General features: G+C 40.3%; 1 protein-coding gene across 2 annotated transcripts; it reads left to right on the top strand.

The window, feature by feature from the left end:
* The first annotated feature begins 1371 nt into the window (after nucleotides 1–1371).
* On the top strand, nucleotides 1372–14114 carry LOC117348082 (perilipin-2-like). Of its 2 annotated transcripts, none has more exons than XM_033919758.1 (8): nucleotides 1372–1492; nucleotides 3242–3273; nucleotides 3356–3551; nucleotides 6470–6552; nucleotides 7299–7518; nucleotides 9560–9735; nucleotides 9940–10047; nucleotides 13054–14114. In XM_033919758.1, the coding sequence occupies exons 2-8, from the start codon at nucleotides 3244–3246 to the stop codon at nucleotides 13405–13407; spliced, it is 1167 nt and encodes a 388-aa protein (XP_033775649.1). In that variant the 5' UTR covers nucleotides 1372–1492; nucleotides 3242–3243; the 3' UTR covers nucleotides 13408–14114. The 2 variants fall into 2 exon arrangements, with proteins under 2 accessions (XP_033775649.1, XP_033775641.1); XM_033919750.1 differs by lacking the exon at nucleotides 1372–1492 and adding an exon at nucleotides 1613–1634.
* Nucleotides 14115–18933: the final 4819 nt, after the last annotated feature.

Genomic DNA, 18933 nt, shown 5'->3' with positions numbered 1-18933 from the left:
TTGTGAAAATGAATTGTTGCTATGGGAATTATATATATATATATATATATCCCAAAGTATCGCTGACAGACAGCATCATGCTTGAGGTGAGCCGGGCCACCACCAACCCGGGAATTATATATATTATCCCCAACTATCACTGACAGTATCCAACTTACTAGTCAAGATGTCTTCCCTGCCCTCCTGAGCTGTATAGCACCCTGGCTTACAACACATAACAAAATGATCTACATTCTACAACACTGAAGTTATCAAAGTTTTACTGGTCATGCCGTTTATGAGATACAGATCAGAGAAATCTGTGCTAAGTGTAACTTCTTGAGGTTTAGACAAGCATTATTTAGACAAAAATTGATTTCTATTTTCTGATCCCTTGTTCTGTATTTGGTGAGGTTCTGTTGGTTTTAATGTAATGGCAGGTGGGGATATTGAAGGGAAGAAGGTAGGGAGGGGAGCCCGCTTTTATTTTCTGTCCTGGGCCCTAGCAGGTCTAACACCAATCCTGACCCTTGTTGGTTTTCCCTTCCTTTCAGAGCACACTGCCAAAACTCTTATCCATAACTCTTATCAACTCGCACTTAGATTATTGCAACTTGCTCCTCACAGGGAAATGCTTGCTGCAAGAAGCTACAGTATATGTACCGCTATGATATTCAGCCACTGTATGTTAGAGCCCTGACTGCTGTGGTAGTATGGGACTTATTCAAGATGACTGTGATACAACATGAAAACTAGCCATTGGGAATTTGGGTTTTGCATTGATGTCCTTAAAGAAATCAGAATTTGCACTTAACACTGGTGAGATCATTGGCAACTTGGATCAGGGGTTTCTCAACCCAGTCTTTGGTACACATTCAACCGCTCAGATTTTCAGGATATCCATAATGAATACACATGAGTTAAATTTAAATACACTACCTCCACTAACTTGACTGGCTGGCTGTTTCCCAAGGAATGGGTCAAGAACCCCTAATGTAGGAACCTGAGTAAAATGATCTATTTTTCTAGAAGAGAGGAATGATTGCTAGCTAAGTGGTAATGTGAACATATGAATACCCATGGAGGGGGTGGAGGATTCAGATGAGGCTGGAGATTTCTTCTGGAATAGTATAGGTATGGAAGGCAGAAATATATGAGAAGGCTCAGCAACATAAAGCTGCAAATCATTTCAGCAATAAGCTTTTTTTTTTTTTTTTTTTAGATACCATATAACCTAACCCATTTGGAGACATTGCTCCCAACCATTTTATGTCTATTGGGTTAAAAAAAATCCAAAACAAGGGAGATGGTAAAGATAACTTGAAACATAAAAACAAACTAGCTCAGGAAAAAAAAAAAGCAGGACTGAAAGAGCTAAACTGTGAAAATACCCAGAGAAGTCAAGAGGCAGGAAGATGGTTAATCCATAGAGCCCCGCCCCTCTTCATTCCTATAAAAAGAAGACAGGAAAGCACAAGGAGGAGTTACTTTTGCATTTGATCCAAGGAGGAAGGTAATAACTAGTCATTAGTATTTTTTTTTTGTGTGTAAACTGCTCTGGTTGCTTTAAATGTAGCCTTGTTTTCTCTCATATGAATGTTTATCTGTGGTTGGGATTCAGGATATTACAGAATCTAATATTAGGAAGATGAGAAGTAAAAGCTTTTTTTCTAGGTGGCCTGTAGTATTTGTATCAAGAGAATGCAATGCATGTAGGACATTCACAAGCTAGATTTACTAAACTGCATTATCTGCAGATGTAAATAATCTGGGGTTGTTTTTTTTCAAATGCAATGTAGTCTTTATCCCAGTCTTTAAATCATGAGCTAGTCTATATGCAGCTTTTCTTCTAGGCCCAGGGTATAGTTGAACATTTATGCCCTGAAAAATAGAAGGGATAGGAGAGATATGATACATATAGTTAAATACTTCAATATATAGGTAACATGTTCTTGTCTTGTACTCCATGTAGTCAAAGGTATAGATGAGAGACTGATGGAGTGCTTAAGTGAGGTCTAGCTTGATAATGGCATAAAATCTTTTAACATTATAAACACATTGTGTATGTTTCACCTTCTATTCTCATTTTTCTCTTCCTGACTTCTGGAAGTAAAGCACTCTGGTGTGCTATTGCTGGTTACTTTTACTAACCTGCTCTAAGTCCACCGTGAAAGCTCTTTTGCCTGCCAGTGAGAAACTGCATTAATTTAACTATTCTCAGGCTGGTGTTCCCCCTTCCCCCACTCACCTCTCTAGCTTTATGCTATTTCAAGTATACTATGAGTTCTTAACATTTTTTTGTCATGTATGCTCTTTGTTTTCCTAATACAGTTCTTCTAAATTGTACAGATTTAAGACTGATTGGGGCCAGAGTAGCAACACCTGGCTTTTTTTGCTTCAGTAATTGCCAAATGTGCCTGCCCTACATATGTTCTGGCAGAGAGTAAAAGCCACAACTTGTAGTGTGTTTTGGTGTTTGCCATGTTACTTGGATGCTTATAGAATGGTGGTGTCTAATCAAGTAACTCTAATGGGATGTAAGTGACTTTGTAACCTGCTGTTTAAGTATATAATGTAGGTCCTACAGCTGTTCCATGACTATTTACTAACTATATTAACCAGGCTGGTAAGAACATAAGAATAGTCTTACTGGGTCTCTAGTACCTGGCCAAAGAGTAGCAACATTCCATGCTACAGATCCAGGGCAAGCAGTGGCTTCCCCCATATTTTTTTACCCCCCCAATAACAGACTATGGACTTTTCCTCCAGGAAATTATCCAAACCCTTCCTAAAACCAGTTATGCTATCTGCTCTTACCACAACCTCTGGCAACACGTTCCAGAGCTTAAATATTCTGAGTGAAAAAAAGATTTCCTCCTATTTTAAAAGCATTTCCTTGTAATGTTGAGTGTCCTCTAGTCCTTGTAATCTTTAGCGGCAAAACTTATTTATATACAAATGTCTGTAGTCGCTTGCTAGCTATGACACTGAGGGTTAGGCTGCATTTCTGGAAGCAAGCTGTTGTGTCCGGAAAGTTTTGACTTGGGGTAGATCAGGTCATTTATAACAGCTGATGTGATATTGTAAGAGTTATGGTTACTATGACCATATATTCATTGCTTTAAAAGGTAACATTAATATAAATGACTAGAGAGACTGCTTTTGTTACATTTTGTCATCTTCTAAAGGTGTTTATCACACAAGCACTGATTCATCTAAACTGCTATTTTTCTAAACTAATTATATTGTCTCTTTTAAATAGAAATGGCTTCAGTAGCAGCTGTAGCACAACAGGTATGTAAAAGGTTTGAGAGCTTGTTTGTTTCTTGGTCTTCGGCCATGGGATTTCTAATGGCATGTAAATCTTGCTTGACAGAATGTGGTGGTGAGAGTGGCTAACCTGCCACTGGTCAGCTCTACCTGTGCTATGGTGTCTTCTGCTTATACCAGTACAAAAGAGAACCATCCATACCTGAAGTCTGCCTGTGAGGTGGCAGAGAAGGGGATAAAGACCATCACTGCTGCAGCCCTCACAAGTGCAAAGCCCATCATCCAAAAATTGGAGCCCAAAAGTAAGTGATATCTGATCACCTAATCAGGGAGTTTGCTTTATCTGACAAAAAAGCAGATATCGATTAATGTGGAGTTAAAAATTTTTGAGCAACAATAACGGGTAATTCTCTCCCTTTAACACAGGGGGATGGGGACTGTACATTAGAGAAAAATCCAAAAGGGGGCACTGTCATTGATCATACCAAGACTGTTCTACAATAGTAGAGGACAATGACACAAACTAGAATAGTATCAAATGAGCACTTTTCTCACATTGTGAGACGGCCAAGTCTTTCACAAACTTAAAAACCAATTTCTCAATGTTGCAGAACTCCTCAAGCTCCCATAGACTGTACTTTATCCTTATCTGTACTCTTAGCTAAATGAGCCCAAAGACCATCTTAAAATATGTTTTGGAGGTTAAGGTGGGTTGTAAGACCTGTGTATCACAAACTTTATGGTGAATAACCACATGGAGCAGATACTTCAAGTACCACTGTTCCCTCTAAGCCAGTGGTCTTAAACTCAAATCCTTTGCAGGGCCATATTTTGGATTTGTAGGTACTTGGAAGGCCTCAGAAAAAATAGTTAATTTCTTATTAAAGAAAGGACAACTTTGCATGAGGTAAAACTCTTTATAGTTTGTAAATCTTTCCTTTTGGCTAAAACTTAATAATAATAATAATAATATTGTAATTTTATAGCTAAAGAGACATATGATCAAACTGTTATTTTACTTTTGTGATTATGATAAACTTACCAAGGGCCTCAAAATAATATCTGGCGGGCCACGAGTTTGAGACCACTGTTCTAAGCAGAGTGGGAGTTCTCCACTTACAATCCAGCCTAGCCAGCCAATGTAAGGGGATGGGGTGCTGTTTCACTATTGCATCTTAATTGTGAGGGATGGGCATGCTCTGCTAGCCTCTGCCTCTCCCAAGCAATATTGACTTACCACCCTCCCACTGGCTGTAATGCAGTTGGAGGCCTCTCGCTCAGTTTAGAGAGGAGTATGAAGTATCTCAAAATGATTGTCTTGTCAATCACAAGGAATCTAGGAGAAATGGGATCTGACTTTTGCATGTGTCTTTATTTTATGCTTGTGCTCTGGGACGGATAAGGAAAAATGCTTGAGTACCTGAAACTACTTAGACAACCTCCATTAATAGGTAAAATATAAAAATACAGGTATTTAAATGAACTGTGCTCATGGTGATGACGGAATTCAGGTGGCTGGGATGCAGTCCAGCTACAAACAAATGCCTCTTAAGATGAGTGTAGGCATGAGTTCTCCTCTTAGAGGCTCATAAGAGCTCTGGTGCTGTTTACCTCAGACTGAGGGGGAAAGACCAGATGTGGTAACTCGGTTCTCCCTAGAGGAGAATAAGTTTAAACCAGAACACTGGCTTAATTGCAGAAGTAGCATCCTAGAAAAAAGGATGGGATTACAACCAAAGGATTTGGTTTTCATAGAGCTGCTACACTGTTCACCAACCCTAAAAGGAAAGGGTAGGATTGGAGCAAGGCTTGAGTCAGTTCTTGTAGATAGCTGGTAAGAGGAGTTGAGCCATAGGCTTGCTTAGATTCATACTACTTGCCTTTGATCTTGTAGGCTGAAGGTATCTTTAGAGAGAGGATTTGCAAGTCATGAAGTTCTGCGTATACCCCAAGGTTCTATGTACTCTGAACAAAGTTGTATCAGCAAATCTGTGCAGATTGCTGATTTGTGTGCAAGTTAATTGGTAAATCTGTATAGATACCAATTAATAAACAATTATCGGCACCAAATTAGAACTTATGCACACAACTTTCTAAGCATATGTGGTACATATACCATATATACTCAAATACAAACAGACTTTAGGGCCTAAAACAGGTGTCTCAGTTTATATTTAGGTCAGTGCTGCCCCCCCCCCCCCCTCTCAAGGGCCTGCCATAAGAACTGGTGGTCTGGGACAAGGGATCCTTCCAGTCTCCTGCCTCAGCCAACTTCTACAACATTTATCTCCATCCCTCCCTTCCCCCCCCCCCACCAAGAATGCCCGTTATATTCCTGGTAGTCCAGCAGTGGAACAGGAGGCATCTCCCTGCCTCATGTCCCAGCTGACTAAGACTTACTTCTTTCCCCCTCCCCATGTACCTTTTGAATCCCTGGTGGTCCAGCAGTGATCCACAGAAGGAGCAACCTTCCTTCATGCCTGCCCATGCAGACCCACTAGCTGATTGGCTGCTTCACGTTCTCATGGCTCCACAAGAACTTGCGGCAACCAAGCAGCATGCAAACTTTCAGAATTTTACTTCTATGCTGCAAGTAATTGATGATTTTCCACGATTGATATCCTTAGCTCTAGTGTTTAATCTCATGACAAGTTTATTGCTAGGTTTTGCCCCCTTGCTTTAGACAGATTTTTAGGATCTCCTTCAGGGGACACTTTTTACCAATAACTAGCCTGTTGGTGGCTTTACCTAGAGTAGTTACAAGGGCATCATTGCTTAGTCTATGCTGTATCCCCAACCCAAAATTTTCAATGCAGCATAGAATAGCTTTGTACATAGTTAATTGGTTGTCTAATAGTATCTTAAGTTTTCTTTGTATGTAAATAGGAAATGTCACTGTCTAGATAGTACTGCAAAAGCTGGATATACTCTATTCCTGTGACCTCTAAATTAAACTGGCCAACTTGCCTAATTTTGTAAGTGTCTACAACTTTTCCCACTCATCTACTTTGTGTTCTACTGAATATTCTCCAGCTTCTGAGAGCTGGTCTTGATCATCATAACTCTATATTCTCCAGCTTCTCTGAGAGCTGGTCTTGATCATCATAAATAGATGGTGTGAACTATGCTAGGCTTGCCTATTAAAATATTAAATGGTGGATTTCCATAGTATTTATTAAGCAGTTTTCAAAATATACTTAATGCGTTTTTCTCATTACAGTTGCCCTTGCTAATAATTATGCCTGTGGCAGCCTGGATAGAATTGAAGCAAACCTGCCCATCCTCTACCAGCCAGTTGATAAGGTGAGGTAGTGTACACTACTCTGAGCAAAGGGCTTAAATTAGCCATACAGGGACTTCTTTCAATAACAGGCCCAGGAGGGGGTTTCAGTGCAGTGGAAAGTCATAGTTCCTACCGCTTGTAGCTTTGTGTGTTGGGAGGAAGGGTAACTGCAAAAATTCAGTTTTGAAGGCAGTAATTGATTTTAATAGACAAAATAATAAAACTTGAGGCATAACCTGCAAAGTAACTTTATGGCTAATAGGTTGGAAATCTCCCCAGTCAACTGATGAGGCCAAAGGTTAATGTCCTAATAGTTCAACCTAAGACATAAAGCCTTTTCCACACAACTATAAGCCAACTTTTTGCACTGAAGCTTAATGGATCTAAAACACAATATAATCAAACATACTCATCTTAAATATAAGTGCATACTCTTCAAATTTAGTTAAAACTATTTCACACTGTAATCACTCATCCGAGATTGTATAGGACCAAAGATTGCAATCTATACTGTGCCTTTCAGACTTTTTTAATAAGTGACTTGTGGGGGTGTGGAGGAGAGCATTACTTTTTGACCTGGCAAGTGTTAAGAAGCAGCAACGATGTGCTTTGTCCTGTCTAACCTATGTAGTCCATTAGCAGGAAAAGGCATAGGGTGAGGTCCGTTTCTGTGGCGAGTCCTAAAATCAAATACCAACATGGCATTTGAGTTCTGTTCTTCTTGTCCAGCTGTAATTTTTTATTTTGATGTATCCAATATCTCTAGATGGCTGCTAATGCCACAGATATGCTGATTCATGCTAAGGATTCTGTTGCCCATACAATCAATGGAGTAATGGAAGTGACCAAGGCAACTTTGAGCGGCAGCATGAACACTATTCTGGGCAGCCACATGATGCAGATGGTGAGCACTGGGGTAAATGCAGCACTGAACAAGTCTGAGGCTCTTGTGGACCACTATCTCCCTCTAACTGCAGAGGAAGCCGGTAAGGAAAGTATATAAGTAGAATATTTACATTCTTGGAGAAACTTCAGGCATTAAGTTGTACTGCTTTCCTAACTTCAAGTGAACATATCACTCTGGTCTCCCTTGTAATGTTCAACACTAATTCACCATAACGCTCAAATTCAAATATGAAAAGACTAATTTAGTTCAGACTTCCACTCAGTTCATACGATACTGGCAGTGGTGGTAGTCTTCATTCCCTTTAACTATTAATTTTTCATCAATATTACTTTAATTTTATCCACTTCTCATTTAGTTATCTTATCATTTACATATGACTTAGGCTTTTATTGCTACAGGTTCCCCTTCCCGACGCGTTTCGCCTGTCTTTATCAAGGTTGGGAACTGTTAGAAACCAAAAATAAAGGAAGTTTAGTTATTCCTAAAATACAGTTTATATTTTAAATAAGTTCACCTACAATTTATAATTTAATATTCCTAAAACACTATTAAATAGATTCATCTACAATTTATCTTTTTACATGAAGACTAACTTTTCCTTAACTTCAGCTGCTGGCGATCCAAAGATGGCCGCAGCGTTCTCAAAGAGCGTTTAAATGGATCCTCCCTCATCTGACATCACCACAGTGCCATAGCACCTAGCAACCGATCTAAACACAAAGGAAATGTTTTAAAGGGACACTGAACCACAATCGGCAATCTACCTGCACCATCCAATCTGTTTCATTCAGGCCACTAGGGGCCTTCGTTTGAAGTTCAAACATCCATCTAAGTTCCCTAAGATTTAACGTGCGTTCTATACCACCCTCCCACCCAACTATAATGGCATCGAGTACTCTCCATTTTAAATCTGTGAGATAATGGTTACATATCCTCCAGAAGGGATACTTCACTATGAGTATTAACTCTCGATTTGTGCTCAGTCAACCTCACTTTAATCGCATGGGTAGTTCATCCTATGTATAGTTTTGGACATGGGCACTGAATTAGTTAGTATGGTACCTAGCTGTATACATAGTGCCTGCAATAAGTCAATGGGCCCCAAATTAAATTAAATGTGCTATGCCCCAACATATCGGCATTCATTTTCTCATACCTATAGCAGAAGCATAAATTTGCCCACCAAAAAGAAAAATTAAGGTGATCGCAATTTTTCCAATTACGAGTAACCATCTGTAGGGCTACCCCGGTCATAAGGAGTAGCCAGCTTTTTTATCAGTCTCCTTGCAACTCTGTACTCAATTTGATATATAACCACTTGTAGCTACTCTCTCCTTGCTGTTTGCAACTCTGTGCTCAATTTGATATATAACCACTTGTAGCTACTCTCTCCTTGCTGTTTGCAACTCTGTGCTCAATTTGATATATAACCACTTGTAATCTCTGTCTAATGTGAACCGCCTAGAACTCTTCGGGGTATGGTGGTATACAAAAATAAAGTTATTATTATTATTAACTTCCCACATATGACTACATTTGTCAATGGGATCGATGACTCAGTACAGTGTTAATCTGTCCCCATATTGACTTCCAAAAACTACATATTAAAGGACAGTAAAATAGATGGTCCAATGTCAAGATGACAGTGCTAGCACACTTATGGTCTTAGCCCTGAAAATGGCAAGGATGGATCAGGAACAAATACTTATGTCATTTTGTCATCTGAGTATAGGTCTTGTATATCTCAGTGGGGAGGGGAACACATCTAATAGTGGAGCTTAGGAAATGTAGTAATATACTGGCTTGTTGGTTCAACATTGCCTTGATTTGACTTTTGGGCAAACTGGATGGACCACACGATTGTTACTGTAAGCAAGAAGCTTTAAATTATGCTGTATATCAACCCTGTTTAATAGTTGTCACTACATCGCTGTTATCAGTAAATTGTTCTGCTTCAGCTGTATAATTCTGATCTGAGATCTAGGTTTTGGATTAAAGGATTCTGTAGCAGTCTGTACGGGTGAGGGAGTGCTTTCAAATATCAACGGCTGGAGCTCTTGACATGGTTTCCCAACACTAGCTGCTAAATTCATAAGGCTTCTGGATTTCTATTTTCATAGCCAAAACCAGAGTGGAAGGATTTGAAGCTGCAACACAGAAGCCAAGCTACATTAGACTGTGGTTATTGTCCTCCAAAGTTCACAAACGAACATATGAGCAGATCTTGATGAGCTTCAAAGATGCCAAATGCAAGAGCCAAAATGCCATAGCTCAGGTCTCCCTCACCATTGGTCTGGTAAGAATCTACTTGGATGACCCTGATCTTAAATCTGTGTATACTAGAAACATGTAAAACTAAACTTCTGGGAATTTAGTTACTGGGTATATTTGGTGCATCTGTCTTGGGGATTTTTAAGACCCCAGGCTTGCACTTAAAGCTTCAATTATCTTGGTGCAAAAGGTCTGGGCAGTGCTGAATCAATATTTTGTTCTACATTAGATGGAATATGCCAAGATTGTTAACGATGCTCAGAAGAGTCTCTACCAGTCTTGGGTAGAATGGAAAGAAAATGCGGGACAGCAGGATGAAGAAGCTCCCAGATTTGAGGTGAATATCTAGATGTATACACCTGAGTGCTTTGCAAATACTAGGCAGTGCAAATAAAATTGCCTTCAGTACCTTCTGACTTGGAGCATATTTCCCTTTTTTTATTCCTTTAAACTCCATGAAGTTGGACTTTTTTTTCAGCAAAAGTAACAGGGCATTTAGGCAAAGCAGAAACCTATAGTTAGAAAATTGGCCAAGTCAGATCAAGGGTTCAAGAGATATGGCACAACTCTTTCTGTGGGAAGAGTTCCCAGATTCTATAGAGTAGAGAATCTTGCAGTTGGATGAGGTCAAGGCAAACTTTAGAAAAGTAGGGGATTCCATTTTCTTTCAGATAGATGACACATGTCCTTACTGCTTAACACTGAACTAAACATTGGATTTTGTTAGTTGCAATGGAGGAAGCCAGATATGTGCCCATAAAGAAACATGATGGCAGATAAAGGCCAAATGGCCCATCAGTCTGCCCATCCACAGATCTCTGAGATCCCATGTGCCTATCCCAAGCCCTCTTGAATTCAGACAGTCTCAGTTTCTACTACCTCTTCCTGTTCCACACTTTCTGTAAAAGTATTTCCTCAGATTGTTTCCTCAGATTACTCCAGAGCCTGTCATCTCTTAACTTCATCCTTTGCCCTCTCATTGCAGAGTTTCCTTTCAAATGAAAGACTCGACTCGTGCACATTTATATTATGTAGGTATTTAAACGACTATCGTATCTCCCCTCTCCTGCCTTTCCTCCACCTCTTTCCTACTGGACATACCTCTCCCTATGCAACCTAGCATCCTTCTAGCTTTTACTGACACCTTTTTCAACCTGTTGGCCACCTTTAAGATCATCACATACAATTGCACCCAAGTTGCGTTCTTCCAATCTGCACATAAGTTCTTTACCCTTAAACTGTACCATTCCCTCGGGTTTTTGCAGCCCAAATGCATGAACTTGCATTTCTTCAAGTTTTATTGGGTCTTTCTTCATGTTCACACCACACCATCCAGCATGTCTACTCTAGTGCAGATTTTGGTATCTTCACAGAGGCAAATCTTACCTGACAACCCTTTAGCAATATTGTTTTTGAACAGAACTTTGAGGTGCACCACTTTCCTCAAAGCGATTCCCCATTGATCACTAGCCTCTTGTCACCTTCCACTGAACCAGTTCCTGACCCAGCCCATCACTTTGGGACCCATTCCAAGGGCACTCGGTTTATATATTAGACATCTGTGTGTAACACTATCAAAGGCTTTGCTAAAATCTAAATACACCACATCTAGTGCACATCCTATCCAATTCTCTGGTCACCCAGTCAAAGAAATTGATCAGATTTGTCTGACAAGTCCTACCTCTAGTGAATCCATGTTGCCTCCAGTCCTGTAATCCACAGGATTCCAGAAACTTCACCATTCTGTTTTAAAAGCATTTTCATTAATTTGCTTACCATAGAAGTTAGAATTACCGATCTCTAATTCCCTGCTTCTTCCTTACTTCCACTTTTGTGGAGAGGGACCACATCGCCCTTCTCCAATCCTCCAGTACCACTTCTTCCACTAACTCGGTAGGTAGGATACAGCTAATGGGAAGGAAGTGGGGTACAGGACGAAGACAGTCGGTCACAGATGGAGATGGTGGTCCCTCCAAAAAAAAAAAGCTCTAAGGGCCAGGGCTATAGTTTGACACATTCTCTTACTAGTCTCTACAGTGCCAATTACATTCTCCCCTTCTACCTAGTCTAACACTTCCCTTACTCTTCACTTCTCCCACCAATGCAACATTTCTCCTCAAAACCTCTTAACCCCCTCCTTTCTGCTGTTGCCACTGCTGTGCTTCCAGGCCCATCAACTCGCAGGAGCAACCAAAATGCCTCTATGCACATAGGCTGGAAGGCTCTTGTCCATATTGGTGCTTTTGTTGCTACTGTGAGTAGATGGTCCTGGAGTGAAGGTAGGACAGTTGTGTTTCAGCAAATACTTGGGATAGCAATGTGGGGTAGGGGGCAAATATCTGCACATCATGTCTACCATCACAATATCCCTTCACATACCTCAACATAGGTCAGTCAGAAATATGACACCAGGACCTCCTAGGCATGAAGTTCACCCTCCAACTAATTCAATAAAAGTAAAGCTATGAATATTTTGTCATACAAAATTCAAATTGTGACTATCCCTACAGGAATAGAAGATTCCTTCCATTGCCATACTCTTCTTTTAAGAGCAGAAGGGTTTTATGTGCCACTAGTCTGCATTTTTATCACTCTTGGCCCAGAGCCTGCTTTCCAAATAGGGCATGTGTGAAAATTACATAGCCCTGCAAGGATGCTTTAGTTATTTCTAGTTGCTGGATATGGGCTGCACATGTATTAAATTCTAGAGGGAGGATGACTGTCGAGTGAGCTTAGAGGAAATGAGTAGAGGGGTGGCTGGAGCTGCTGCCTTAGCACCCTGAGGTTGCAGATTTGATCCCAGTTCTGCTCCTTGGGAACCTGAGTCGCTTTAACCCACCCAATACCCCAGGTACCTGGGACAGAGGGAAAGTAGAAATTATACACCACCCTGAACTTCCAAGATAGGGCAGCATATCAAAATACCCTTAACAAACAGAAATGGGAGTTTTAAACAGAGGGAGGGGTTATTAGAACTGAACTTGAAGCTTGAAGTAACTTAAATGGACAAGCTACCTCCACATACTAGTCAGTGAGCCATGTTTTTGATTTAACTTATATTAATGAGGACATATTGGACTAAAGCTACAGCCTAGCTTCACTTAACACATACCATAGGGTTTCGAACAAATTTTCTGGGTCTCATTGACATGCTTGGTGTCGGAATAGGAAATTTTTCCTTGTATCCATTCCTATTGCTTTGTCATGTTGGATACTGCTAAATGGTAACTATTCAGTTTTTTGTCTCTGGCTATAATCTGGAACACAGCAACTTTTCATAAATAGTTTGAATAAACCAGATATATACCAATGATTGTGTTTTTTTTTGTTTGTTTTTTTAAAGCAATTGGAGTTATTCTTCCTATATATAGCCCAGGACCTGGGTTTCCAGCTTAAGAACACCTGCTTTACCCTGGTATTGAGCATCCAAGCCTTGCCTCAAAACATTCAGAACCGGATCCATCAGCTTTACATAATGCCTTGGAACATTTATCAGAACTTCCACTGGGCCACCACCTTCAGAGATGTGTCTGAGCAGCTCTTAACCAGCAGCAGAGGCCAGCTGAAGAAAATGAAGGGGACTCTGGATGAGGTGATGAATTATCTTGGTAAAACACCAGTCAACTGGCTATTGGGTCCCTTATACAGTCGGCTGCAGCATGCAGAACACAAAGGGGAGGAAGGAACCACCCAGTAAGATGGAGCCTGACAAAAGAGTATTTGCTCAACTGACAATTGTCGCTGTCTAGCAGTCTGGAACTACAGTTTCCATGTTCTACACAAGTAATCTAGGAGCATTCTTATATTTATGGCCACAATCTTTCACATGGATCTCTTGATTAGAAAAACTAAAACCAATTTTCTAAACAGACTTGGTGCTGCTGCTGCCTGGTGGCTCAGCTGCTCTGTAAGTTCATTTGTATTTGAACTATGCCTTAATGCAGAGCTTTTTTTGTGGCCCCATTTGGGATTTATCACTATATATGCATTCCAGGAAGTCTCAATATTATGCACCTCTGGCAAATGCATTTTAGTTGGCTGCAATCATGGGGTCATAGCCACAAAGATTGCCATTAAGGCAGTGCTTCCTGTCTTCCAAAGCCTTGGAGGAAAAGTAATCTAAATTTGCTTTCATATATTGTCTTATTGGAATGACTCTCTCATACTGCACCAATCTTACATTCAAGGGTATAGTTGCCTCAACTGTGAGGAAGGCATACCAGTTTGGTATGTCATAACAGCGAAGATGCCAAGTTGTAAGAAACTTAATCAGTGCTGTAAGATCCAAATATTGTTGTTTTTAAACTGCTTGTCAGAGTAGGTTTTGCATTTTTGTAACATGTCTCTAGTGTGTGAATCTGTAATTTCACTTGTAATAAACATTCAGCAACCACATCAGATGAACTTATGTCTTCTTGGTGGGCTAAATAAAGACTAAACTTACCTCCTAGCATTGTAGTGGTCCTGAATCTCCTGCAGCAATGTCGTTTAAAATATAGGCTCGGTGCAGAGCCCAAAACTCAGTTTGGGTATTACTCCTTTATGTGCATTTACTAGCAAAACCTCTGCATTGTGGGCTTATAGCAATTGGTTACCTGGCTGGTAGTTTGGCTTTACTACTAGTGTGGCTTGTATAGAAGGTAAAACACTGAAAAAATATCTGTTTCATCATTAAGGAGAGGTGAAGCTAGGACAAATTCACTGTAAGTTAAGTGAGGTTCCTTAAATTATATTACAGATTTAAAGAGAAATGCACATTAAAAAATTATATTGAGCATTAAAAGGCTGGACCGACAAAGATTACAAGCAATCAGCTGTGTTGGGTCTGAATGCTTTCTGAAGATCAATAAGGTATTGAAAGTTTGATACCAATTGTGACTGAGTTAAGTTGGATGTTTAGCCATGGTCATATAGAAGGTGGCATTCTACTGCATGAACTATGCAACATGGCTCTTGCATGCTTTTACTGCTGGTAGACTGCATATAAGGCCTAAGGTTAACAAATCTTAAGTGTTAGCAATTTGACTTTTTTGAACTGGTAAGACAGGATAAGTCAATTCAATCTCTCCATTAAGATCTATTAGTAACTCGTACTCGTATAGGTCATCTATACCAGTGGTTAAAACCTGTGCTCAGGGGACACCCCCCCCCCCTAGCCAGTCTGCTTTCAAGATATCATTAGTGGTAACAGGCATGCAAATATGCCTTGGTCATATGCATTATATCTTGAAAGCAGACTGGCCAGCAGTCTCCCAGCACAGGTTTAGTCTTCATTGTCGATCCCAGTCCACAATACTTATACTCTGATCCAGTGACAGAGTACTCATGTTAGCATTCTAAACAATCTATATGTGGTGATTTCAGTTGGAGGGGTTATGTATACCAGCAACAAATTATATTATGTTGCTTTAAATAGCTCAGATTAGGGGCTCATTGCATAATTATTTCAGCTGTTGCACGAGTGAATACAGCTAGGTGAATAAAAACAAGAGGAGGCATTAGTTTTCATTCAAACTTTACATCAATAAGTAAACATCAGATACATTTGAGAAGGGCTTAAGCTAGGATAAAGAGGGTGGAGAATTGAGTGAAGCTAACCTGAACATACACCAGATACTGCCTAAAATCAAAGATGAGGAAAAGGCTTGAAAGGACATCCAGCTGAGAAATTCCTTAAATGTAGTTTAATGTTCAGCCTCTAAAGTTTCAAAAATATTAAATCTACTTGGCAGGTGGCCACTAGGAGTCATGACTTATTTTAAATCTATGGGCCTTATACAAAGCTACAGTAGCAATGGTGCATTTCCTGCAGCAGCAAAAATCCATTCGACTCTTGTGGGCTTTGCTGCATTTTACCTTGGCAGCATCACTACTGTGGCTAGGGCCACCATCAGAAATTTCTGGGCCCCTTACTGAGCAATCCTATTGGCCCCCCCGACACCCCCCCCCCTTATTCCATGGGCCGAATACACACATACTTTTCTGCTAATGCTCCACCTAAGCCAGTCCTGTAAAATCTTCTCACGTCAATTGGGTGATTTGGCATAGAGGAGATATTCATAAAAAGAACATCCGTCAAGATCTTTACTCATAGACTGTGCCATTTGCTTTAAATCATCTTCCATCATTAATCCAAATTGCACAATTCTTTCTCTGTCTTTGTCCTGAATGGCATCTGGCCACATTGCTGGATCCTTCCAGTCAACAAATTTATGAGCAGGCGCGGAGAACGCATTTTTAAACAAATGTAGTTTATCCTTGTACTCCTTATGTAATTTTAATCATCTATGGATATGTTTGTATGTTTATTGTTCAAATGGTTATTCCCCAAATTTATTTTTGTTATACGCATTGAAAATATTTGATATTGCATTTAAATCAAAATCTCAAACTTGAAACGAGTGCCTGTGAGATTGTGGGAGGGTTAAAAACTCGAAACTTAGAAGAATAACAATTTACTTAAAGTTTTTGCTATGCCAGCTTTCTGCTATCTTTACATACAGTGGTGTACATAGCATATGTAACACCCGGGGCCCATCATTTTTGCCCCCCCATCTGTAAGAAAAACATGATTTTTAGTAACAAACCACATGTCGCACATGAGTACCTAGGAAAAGGCAGCATCTTAAATATTGCAGTGAGCAGTACATCAATACACCCATTGTAAAACTAAACAAGCCAGACCAGCACAGATCAATCCTACACCGTCAATCCTAACAGAAAACCATGTCTTTTGAACACACAGAAAACACCTTCGCCTAGTATGGAATATGTCATCACAAACTAACCCCTCACTCTTTTACATAACTGTAGTGTGGATTTTAGCCACAGTGGTAACAGCTCTTACGCTCATAGAATTCTGAGCATCAGAGCTACCACCACAGCTGGCGCTAAAAAACGCGCCACAGTTTTGTAAAAGGGGGGATAAAATAGAAATACAGTTTCAACGCTCTAGCTCAGAGGTGCCCAAACTTTTTGAGCTTGTGAGCTACTTTAAAATGACAAAGTCAAAATGATCTACCAACAATAAAATTAAAACACAAAGCACACTATACGCTGAGAAAATGTTAATTATCATTCCTATTCTGGGTTTTTTTTTTTTCAAAGAGGTCAAGGCAGATGACTCTATGCATTGTCACCTCAGTAACAACCATACAAAAATAGACCAATATACCCTCCATCCTTTTTATTAAACCACAATAGCAGTTTTTAGCGCAGGGAGCTGCGCTGAATGCCCAGCGCTGCTCTTGAGCTTCATAGGCTCCCTGCGCTAAAAACCACTATTGCGGTTTAGTAAAAGGGGACCATATTGTAAAATATAGACAGCAGATATAAATTCAGAACTGTGCATAGTAAGTGAAGGGAAGTTTTCATCTCTGGGAATTTACCCAGTTAACTATTAAGTTATTTGGGCAAATTCCTTTGAAAACTGTGGTAATACTGCCTCCACTTTAATAAATTTAAAATAAGATCATTTTTCCTACCTTGTCTGGTGATTTCATGAGTCTTTGGTTGCACTTTCTTCTTCTGACTGTGCATCCAATCTTTCTTCCCTTCTTTCAGCCTGTATGCTTCCTCTCCTCCACACCTCATTCCCTCCCACAGCTTTTTCTTCCTCTCTTCATGCCCTCTTTCTTTTTTTTCTGTTTCTCTTCTTTCCCTGCCTGCCCCCTTTCTTTCTTTCTCCCTGCCGTTCCCCAAGCCACTGCCATCGGGGAACAGGACCCACCAATGGATAACAGGCCCCAAAGCCGACGCCGACGCATGCTCTCCCTGCTTCGAGCCGATCAGTCTTCCTCTCCCCGACGTCAATTCTGCCGTCGGAGAGGAAGTTCCGCCCAGCCAGGCAGCGATTGGCTAGCCCGAACTTCCTCTCAGACTGCAGAATTGATGTCGGAGAGAGGAAGACTGATCGGCCGGATAGATTAGATCGCCAAGACAAAGTGAGTCCTGGGTGATCGACTCACTTTGCCTTGGCGAGCTACTGGCGCCCCTGCCTTAGAACACTGCCTAGGACCCTGGGGGAGCCCGGGCCCCCTGTCAGCTCCGGGCCCCTGAATGCAGGACTGGTAGTACTGCCCTGATGGCAGCCCTGACTGTGGCTTTATAAAAAGAAGCCCCATGTTGCAAATGGTCATAGGAGTGCTGATCCCTTCAAGTCTTAGACTGACTTTAAACCTTTTTTCTCTACTTTCTTATACATGAATACATAACAGTAAATTGTTATGCTATATTGATATGAGGACATAACCCTGTCTGCCTTTAAGACTCGATATGGTCTAAATTCTGCACAGGCCACCCTTACATAGGAAAACAAACAAACCCAGATTCATTATTACAGGTACATAGGTTAACTTACTCTTCTGTGCTACTTTTATTCATGCAGACACCCCCCCCCCCCCAGGCTATCAAGATGCCTAGTACTTATTGATGTTATAGTCACTATTCAATATGTATAAATGAATTGCAATGTTTTTCCTTTCCAGAAGGGCATTAGTCATGAAATGCTCACATAATACAACTGGATGCCCATAAAGTTTTGGGATTTCTTCAGGCTAAAAATAAACCTCACAGGCCCATAGTACTATATCACTCCACATGGAGCAGAGGGGGGGGGGGGTTGTACTTAACCCATCCAATACAGTACTACAGCTACCATCATAACTGGGACAGGGGTCTTATGTTAAGGGGTGGTCATGTTACTGTCATGGGGAAGTAACATGCTTAGGTTGGCTTGAGTTGTAGAGTCATAAGCAGACTACTTTTAAAAGTGTAACACAGATGTGCAATTTTGTATTAGTAGTACCAGTGTGTTAAAATACTGGTTCTTGAAGTAGTGTTGGTAGTACAGGTGTGATTAGCAACAGCAATGAATGCAATAATGTATAGCACACAGGCAGTGCTGCCTACCCTCTATCTCCGTTCACCTATAAGTGTTTCTCAACTTTTTCAAGCCAACCTTAACAAATACCAACTGAGTACCCACCAAGCTCTGCCCCTGACTCCACCCCATAAATATAGTACTAATTGTAATTTCTTCCATCCCTTTTTCATATACACACAATATAATCTTAATACATAATAAATACAATTTAAAAAAGCACACTATGCAGAGAAAATGTTAATTCTTATTATTTTTTCAAAGATGTCAAGGCAGATGACTTTAAAATATGCAATGTCACTTCAGTAACAACTATAGAAAAATAAGCAAGTATAGTATGAA

Source organism: Geotrypetes seraphini, chromosome 1, assembly GCF_902459505.1.
Source record: "Geotrypetes seraphini chromosome 1, aGeoSer1.1, whole genome shotgun sequence".
Lineage (NCBI taxonomy): Eukaryota > Metazoa > Chordata > Amphibia > Gymnophiona > Dermophiidae > Geotrypetes > Geotrypetes seraphini.
The sequence above is the reverse complement of the archived record's forward strand: the minus strand, read 5'-3'. Positions and strand labels throughout refer to the sequence as shown.

What these genes read in the sequence shown, in the direction of transcription:
- LOC117348082 (XM_033919750.1), top strand. An exon ending in TAGCAGCTGTAGCACAACAG is followed by an intron (nt 3,274 to 3,355) that starts GTATGTAAAAGG and finishes CTTGCTTGACAG; the next exon opens with AATGTGGTGGTGAGAGTGGC. An exon ending in AAGAAGCTCCCAGATTTGAG is followed by an intron (nt 10,048 to 13,053) that starts GTGAATATCTAG and finishes GTTTTTTTAAAG; the next exon opens with CAATTGGAGTTATTCTTCCT.